This window comes from Chelonoidis abingdonii, chromosome 6, assembly GCF_003597395.2.
Source record: "Chelonoidis abingdonii isolate Lonesome George chromosome 6, CheloAbing_2.0, whole genome shotgun sequence".
Classification (NCBI taxonomy): Eukaryota; Metazoa; Chordata; order Testudines; family Testudinidae; genus Chelonoidis; species Chelonoidis abingdonii.
The window spans coordinates 132,207,699-132,216,047 of record NC_133774.1 but is presented as its reverse complement, the minus strand read 5'-3'; the positions used below and the strand labels follow the sequence as shown (position 1 = coordinate 132,216,047).

At 41.5% G+C, this 8,349-nt stretch overlaps 2 protein-coding genes across 7 annotated transcripts in view; one reads left to right on the top strand and one right to left on the bottom strand.

Moving 5' to 3' along the window:
- LOC116824763 (neuronal acetylcholine receptor subunit alpha-7-like) overlaps positions 1-2,500 on the top strand; it is a 95,050-nt gene extending 92,550 nt beyond the window's left edge. The window contains exon 10 of the mRNA XM_032780296.1: positions 938-2,500. Within this exon, the coding sequence (XP_032636187.1) occupies positions 938-1,459 (522 nt within the window). The 3' untranslated portion in view covers positions 1,460-2,500. The remainder of the gene's footprint in view (positions 1-937) is intronic.
- Positions 2,501-3,607: 1,107 nt separating this feature from the next.
- DNAH6 (dynein axonemal heavy chain 6) overlaps positions 3,608-8,349 on the bottom strand; it is a 209,259-nt gene continuing 204,517 nt past the window's right edge. For all 6 annotated transcript variants that reach the window (XM_032780286.2, XM_032780290.2, XM_032780291.2 and 3 more), the window contains 2 exons: positions 7,998-8,220; positions 3,608-6,381 (listed from right to left, as the gene is read on the bottom strand). In XM_032780286.2, the coding sequence (XP_032636177.1) occupies positions 6,278-6,381; positions 7,998-8,220 (327 nt within the window). In that variant the 3' untranslated portion in view covers positions 3,608-6,277. The remainder of the gene's footprint in view (positions 6,382-7,997; positions 8,221-8,349) is intronic.

Below are 8,349 nucleotides of genomic sequence, written 5' to 3'. Positions count from 1 at the left end.
CTTGCCCCCTTCTTGGTTTCCAAACAAAACTTTTTGCCTACCTCACCCTTGGCCACTCTATCTGTGACCAGCGGAGGGACCCAGGCCTGCCCACAGCTCTGGGTCACAATGCAGGGACCCTACGACTAGCAGTCAACTGCTGCTTCCATCACTAGCATCTATTGTTGCATTCCCTGGGCTGCTTCCCACTCTGTCCAATCAACTTCTGGGGTCCTTGACCCTGTTTAAGCAGGGTCTCTCCCAGGCCTCTTTGCCTGGAGAGTCTGTAACAGTCTCTGCCCTGTTCTCACAGGGTTCTTTCTCACAGGCCTCTTCACCTGGAGAGCTTATAACACTCTCTGGCCATTCTTGTCAAAGCTCTCGCTCTCTCCTAGGCCTCTGTGCCTGGGGAGCTTCACAGTCCTACCCCTGCTTAGGCAGGGTTTCTCCTTAGTCCCTGTATCATCTCCCAGCCTTCCACTCCTTCTGGTTGCAACCAGCAACTGCTCTGCCCAGCTGCTGCAGCTTCCTCAGCCAGCCAGGAACAGCATCCTTCTTCCTCTGGCTCCAACCAACAACTGGGGTGTCCAGGCCCTGCAGCTCCTTTTATATGAGCCTGTTAGGCTCTGATTGACTGTCTCCCTCTGCAGCTTCTCTAGACAGCTTGGAAGACCCAGCTCTACTGCCTTTTTTCTGGGACAGGGTGTGGTAGGATTGCAGTGCCTTCCGGAGGTCCTCAAAGGGCCTGGTACACTCCATCACAAGCCAATATAAATTAGTGATAGTGAAATAGTTTCCCCTTACAACAGTTTATAGCTGTCCAAATGGAGATGTACATAGATGGCAAAATCCCTTTGTGAAATACAGATCCTGCAAAGATTTCTATGTGCATCGTTCAGTCAGTGAAAATAAGATAAAGGGCTCTACAATATTGTCATCACTTCCTCCTGTTTTTCAGGTCCGTGTTATCCTGCTGAATTGGTGTGCTTGGTTTTTAAGGATGAAAAAGCCTGGAGAGAACATAAGGCCCCTCTCTTGCAAATACAACTACCCCAAGCACCGTTCAAGCATCAGTAGCGTTGAGATGAATGTGTTACCCGGATACCAATCTAGCAACGGGAACGTGATCTATAGCTACCATGCCATGGAAAATCCCTGCTGCCCACAAAACAGCGACCCAGATAGTAAGTGTGGAAAGGTCACTTGTGCCTCTACAGAAGATATCGAGCTAGTTCAAAAGAAAGCTTTGATGGATACTATCCCAGTGATTGTCAAAATCCTGGAAGAAGTTCAGTTTATTGCAATGCGCTTCAGAAAACAAGATGAGGGTGAAGAAGTTTGTAGTGAGTGGAAGTTTGCAGCAGCTGTCATAGACAGATTATGCCTGGTTGCATTTTCACTCTTTGCAATCATCTGTACGTTTACAATACTGATGTCTGCTCCAAATTTTATAGAAGCTGTTTCAAAGGATTTTGCATAAGGCTCTCTAAGAGGCACATGCAGTACAAAAAATGTCATTTCAAAATAAAAAACGTTGCCATTAACTTTGCTAAATAACATAATTTAAATCTTACATAAAACAAAGGAGCTGAAATTAGTTTTGAGAGCTGATTATGTCCAATGTTAGTGATTGTAATGACTGAATAATATAAATACTGAACCCTGTAATTTATTTCTTAGATAGTGTCTGCCTGTAATGATGTTATGATCTGTGACAAGTGGTAGGCAAGAATTCAAATCTTTGTTACAAGTAAGCACTAATGTATGTGTACTTTTAAGAAAGGACTAGTGAACATTTAGCTATTGTTTAATAAGTAAAGCTATATTGATAAGTCATTCTACATGTTCTTTAGTATATTGTCATTTTTTAATATCTTTATGTTTCAGTATCTTCAATTACTATGGCTGTGACATGCATTTCTCATGTTTGACAGTGAATCACTGCACTGTTTATACTGGATTTAGCTAAACAAACAACTAGTGCTCGCTTGTACTGTTGCTGTGATTATCTGAAACATTTTTCCAGTCAAGATGTTGACAGAATGTATTTTTGCTAAAACTTTACAGAAATATTTTTTTTAAATGGAGGAAATGTTGATTGTTGAGAGGGAACAGAAATGTCTGTAGGCATTCAGCGAACTGGACAGATTCTCAGTGACACCGTTGTGTTGCTACTGTTGTCTGTGTGCTTAATTTGAATACAGTTTGAATCACAACTGCCAATCTAATACCTGCTAATCCTAAACTTTAGGGAGGATTCCTGGCCCCATCAAAGTCAATGGGAGTTTTGCCTGTGACTTCAGTGAGGCCAGGATTTCGACGTTAGATGTCACAGTCTAGTCTTCTTTGCTGGGCTCTGTTGGTGTGGTCCACTTTCAAACTTGGCCAATGCGGTCTTGTTAAAGGAATTACGTTGATTAAAGGCAACTTATTTTTGTTTAGCTAAAGTTTAACATGGAAGACTTTTGTCTTTACTTGTAACCATGTTGCTGCTGTTAACTACTGTAATGCTTAAATATTAATAAACAATAACTCATATGTCACGGTTGGAAGATGATGGTAAAAAGGCCTCCTTATCACAGGAGTCTTCTGTCCACTGTAAAATGAACCCCTCATCAGAATAATTGCCCATCTCTTCTGGTGTGATTTTAATCTGCCAGCAGATTACAACTGGCCATCTGGGCTGACAGGGGGCCCTATCCACAAAGTATTCACCAGAAGATGTGGTCTTCATACCATGAGTAAAACTTCTACCCTCTGGTGTTAGAAACTCCTTGTATATCTGCAAGGAACCTAGCACATTCTTGGGTATTTGATCAACGATAACACATTGCCTTCTCTGGCTGATTTCTATCCTGTTTTTCTCCAAAGAGGTCTTAGGGGAGTTGACAAGAGTTGTTTCCCACAATGGTGAGCCAGACCTTTCCTATCATTGCTGCTGGAGAGTATTAGGCAGCTCTTGGGCCCATTACTGAAGAAGAACTTCAATAATTCCATTCAAACAGGTAGTGGTGAGGCTGCTTGCCCAAGGAACCATCTTTTGTCCTTAAAGCTTTACTTATTCCCCTTCAGTAGATAACCAGTTGTTTTTGGAGAAGATAACTGGTAAAGTAAAGCTGAAGCATCTCCAGTGGTTTCTGGATATTTCAGAGTCCTTGACCTCTAGCAGGCAGCTTTTGGGCGTGGTTTTAGTAGGGAAAGGTATTACTATCTGTCACGGGTTGCCCCCCTTTAAGATGCCACCTGATGTGCTGGGATACCACTGAGCCCACCTGTTCCACCAGCCTGGGCAGCCTTTTTACCTGTCCTGCTGAGCCAGGCTATTAACCTGTCCTCTGGCACACATAGGCAGGGCCACACCCAACTGTAGAACGACACAGACACTGAGATCAGCTCTGGGAAGACTCAGCTTAAGGGACTTGCCCCAGCACTCAGGTGCCCACCTCCCTTGGAGTGCAGACCCAAAGGTATATTATGAACTCCGTCTCCTCCCTCAATGGGGAGGAGGGTATGAACAGCCTCTTCCCCACCCCCAATTATGAATTCTACAAATGGCTTATATTATAAACAAGTTTATTAACTACAAAGGGTGAATTTTAAGTGGTTAAAGAGATAGCAAACACAGCAAAGCAGATTACTAAGCAAATAAAACAAAACACGCAAGCTAAGCTTGTTTCACTAAAGAAATTGGTTACAAATAGTCATTTCTCACCCTAGATATTGTTACAGGCAGATTACAGAAAGTCTTGAAAGGCAGCTGCACTGGTCTGCAGCTTGAGACCTCAGGTATTATTACTTACATGCTAGATGCCCTTCTAGCTTGGGCTCAACCTTTCTCCCCTCAGTTCAGTTATAATAGTAATTAGAGATATACCTATCTCCTAGAACTGGAAGGGACCTTGAAAGGTCATGGAGTCCAGCCCGCTGCCTTCACCAGCAGGACCAATTTTTGCCCCAGATCCCTTAGCAGCCCCTTCAAGGATTGAACTCACAACCCTGGGTTCAGCACGCCAATGCTCAAACCACTGAGCTATCCCTCCCCCAGGTCTTGCTTCTGGGTGTTTTTCAGTGTCTCTTTGGGCGGGAAGGCAGAGGAGAACCACCATGATGTGACTCCCTTGCCTTATATAGCTCTTGTGTAAGGCGGGAACCCTTTCTCTGGCATTCCAAAAGGGGAAGAGGGGTATCCAGTACCAGGTGACTCAGACCCATGTCTCTGCAGGGCTGTGGCAGCCATTGCTTGTAAGCTGTCTCTGGCATCCACAGGAAGACTAAGCTCTTTTACAGACCATTATCTCTGTTAATGGGCCATTAGCCCTGTCTGGCTTTTCCTTTATTGTACCTGAAGGGCTAGTTGGGGGTGACACCCAAAGTAACCCATTTGAAATACAGCTACATAGTCAATATTCCTAACTTCAGATATAGAAATGATACGGGCATACACATTGGACAATCACATTCAGTAACTCATAACCTTTCCAATGCTATCTTACATGAGCCATCTGGCATAAAGTACATCTCAGTCATGTCATATCTGTATCATAAGCATATTTTCGTAAAGACTATGGAGTGTAATGTTACATTAACTATTGCTGATGGTTTGCTTTTGAGAATGAACAGGGGTAAAGAGTCCATGATGATTTGAGCACAAACTTTTGTTGAGTACCTTTTAAATCTTGCAGGAGTTGACAGGAAGGTCTTTTGTGGGTTGTCTCCTTATTCTTTGAGCGGTCCCAAATGGTGGCAGAGAGCATTCACTCGTCCTCTGTGCAGGCCTTTATATGTGAGGACTGACAAAGTTGATATGTGACCTATCCTCCTATGTGTCTATATATTGCTGCTAGGGCAACAAGAAGTTTTCCCCTGCAGTACCATAAATGTGAGGATGACAATCAGATCTACACTGTATCATTGTTATCCCATATATTATGGTGTCTGATCTAGTATTGAAAGAGGCAGGCAAGTGGATGGGACTAAACTGGCTTAAGTTCCTCCTAGATAAATGGACATCAAGCTGCAATATCTAAAAGAACAGCTTGAAGTTATCAGTGCACCTTTCGCTGCAGGTAGATGTCCAACCTCACCAATAGTTTTTTGGTCATAGGGATCCTTTGCTCCCCTGGATTTGCATGTGACTATAGTATGTAGTGCCTTTAACATCTGTGATTGGCTAGGAAGGTTACCTCTCCCTTAGGATACACACTGTTCCATACCTTGATACTCTGAAAGCTGGATCATTACAGTAATGTGCTCTACCTGGGACTATGCTGGAGAAGCATCCAGAAGTTGCCGCTAGTGCTGATGACAGTGGTTTGACTTGTGTAAGAAGATCTTCTATCCGCTATAACAGCAGTGCTCCATGATTTGGACTAGTTGCACTTCTAGGTGTAGTTGAAGGTGTTGATCATGACCTATACTGTATAAAGCTCCAAGTAGTCTCTGAGTCAGTTTTCTGATGGATCCAACTGTTCCATCGTACGCTCCAGAGCTGAATTTTCTGAGCGTTCCCAAGCCAGCAGCGTGAAGTTCTCAGTGCCTTTTGCTACTGCTCCTTTGGAGCCTGAGCTTGATGAGCTGCAGGTCACAGTGCTAGAGCTGTTTGTCTTGTGTAAGTCTTTGGCTAATTTGCAGAAATAAACTGCAATGGGACTTGGCATTAGTGACCAGTGGGCCCTGCTACTGAGACTAAGTTGAAAGGCTTATAGTTGATAATTGTAATGGACTCTTTTAATTCTTGTGAGGTACCCAGTTGCTTCAGTGATAGAGATGGAATATTTCTAAAATGGTTCGATACTCATTTCTTTCTGCAGCTTTTATGGCTAAAATATAGCAGGCAGGACAGTGAATGACTTTTAGAATCAGTCACTCAAGGACTCTTAATATTTTTGCTTAAAGCCTTTTGTCATCATAAGCAATCTCCAGAGACAGAAAATAAGGCATAAAAGCTGAAAATAAAGCACAGCAGTCATAGTAGCTTAGCATCCCAATGCAAAGCATGTTTCTTTACATGAAACATGCAGATACCGTAGAAGAGTATTTTTAACTACAGCAGTGGTGCATAAATCTTAGAGGCAGTAAGAGGATAAGAACTAGCCTAAAAATATCAATGGAAAATGAATATCAGGCAACATTTTATTTTATAAAATCTAATACAAATGAAAAACTAATTTATAGATTAGTAGTCAGTATTATTATACTGTCAGGAGTCTAGGATTGTGATAATGCTAAAACCATTCTGCTGGTATACATCGTGAATGCGATTTACACATACTCCTGCTAGATTGTAACGGCACCCTGCTTATTCATTCAGCTGGCAGAGCAAGGCCGATCCTTTCGATATCCAGTAGTCACTTGGTCTTTTGGAGGGTAATAAGACTGTTACCACAAAATTGGTAGAATGACCTAGTTAAAAAAGCAAAGAGAAAAACTGTTATCATTTACCTAAGCAATGCAAATCAGTATGTCAATGCCACATTATGGCGGAGAATTTAGTGCCCCCAACCAGCACGTTCAGAACCAAGGTTGCTACAACATCCCATGCCTATTGCATTACAATACATCTTTCATCAGATATCAGTGCGCAGTGTCACATACTATCAGGCAAAGTATGATATAATTTCACAAGCAAATGATTGCTTTCAAAATTGCTAAATGCCAACAGGGTATTTACCTATAATGACATTTACAAAACCTAAGCACTTAAAAACAAATGAATGAATAGTCAAGGGCATTAGAAATCTTACTCTATCTATGTAATAAGCAAGTACACTGGGCCAGATTCTGATATCCTTACTCACGCTGAGTAGCACCTACTCCACAAGTGGTCCCACTGATTTCAGGTAAGGTGCTATTCAATGTAAGCAAATCAGAATCTGTCCCTTTCGTTTCCTCAAATATAAAGAAATGCTGATTTCATCAAAACACAACCACCTCAACATGGCCCTATGGATTGCTGTGGTTTTTAAGTATTACTTTTGTTATCTTAATTGCAGTATCTACATACATTTGAAGGAATTCACTCCATTAATTTTATCAGGACTTCAGTAGTCTCCATTCAAAATGTTAGAGTTTTGTCTTTCAGAAATAGATATGGTTATGAGGAGAACTTGTGGCACCTTAGAGACTAACAAATTTATTTGGGCATATTTACAGAAATCACTATATTTGCTATTGTGAATACCTAGTATTTTAAAAAAGTCCCTAATGCAATTTTATTTAGGTAGCTAAGGAAATTCACAGGTTTTTAAGAGTGACCATTGTAATAAAATCAGACTGTACATGGAAGACACAAACAATACGAAGGAAAATCAGGCAATGTTTCTAAGGGGAAACCGTGAAAGACCTGCACATGCAGGGAAAGGAGCTGTCGGTGGTTGTGGTTTCCAGAAGGCACACTTATTTCACGTGACCTCTGTACCTCCTGGTATTACTAAATTCTTTTAGCTGACTAGTCAGCTTCTGAATCTCACATCTGAAGCTGAAACCTAGCAGTGTGGAGCTAATAAAATCTGCTTGTATTTGGAGAAAGTTATTTTTTCTCCAGAGTTATACTATTGCATTAATAACTCCAGACTGCGACAGCTTTATCAAAAAGTATTATTTATTTAGAACAAAAGCATATCAGAGAAAACAGAGATGAAGACAATAAACAGTCCACATGCTTGCTTGTCTTTCTCTAAGGCTTAATCTGAGAGAATTCCCTCGGAGCCAGGAAAGCCTCAATTGCTCTCAGCCATTCCCACAGGACCCATGTCTCTCTTCCTTCTCAATCTTCTTAGATTATTACACAGAAAGTAAATAACATACGGAGAAAGGTGGAATTGTTTTGACGAAGAGGCCACAGGCCAAATTTGAGCTCTTATTGCAAACTTAGGAAAAATTCCTTTTTTAATGACTTATGGGCATGACTTTCATTTAAAAGTTCAGACCAAGTTAATGTCTGAGTACTCCCCATTCAGAATCTCCACATTATATACTTCTGATTTTGATAAGAACTATGGTTTTAAAGAAGCAGTTACCTGTGGTGGAGAGTGTCCCAGCTCTGGCTCCAGTTTTATAAAGTGGTGATTGATACAAAGATGGATTTGGTTCATAATTTCGATGGGGCTCAAAATGCACCACTGGCAACATTGGATTCATTTGCCTAGGTAAGGCATCTTCTATAACCATCTCTTCATCATCCCAACGACTGGCATCCATGAACATCCCATGTACCAGTACACCATCTTCTGGAGAGGGTAACTGAAATAAACAGCAGGTGATAAGAAAGCAAAATCTCCCAAATTTATGAACAAACAAAAATGAACTGAATGATCAAAGTTGAAGACACGTTCACATCACCACAGGAAGTTCTAGATTCCTGGGAGAAGA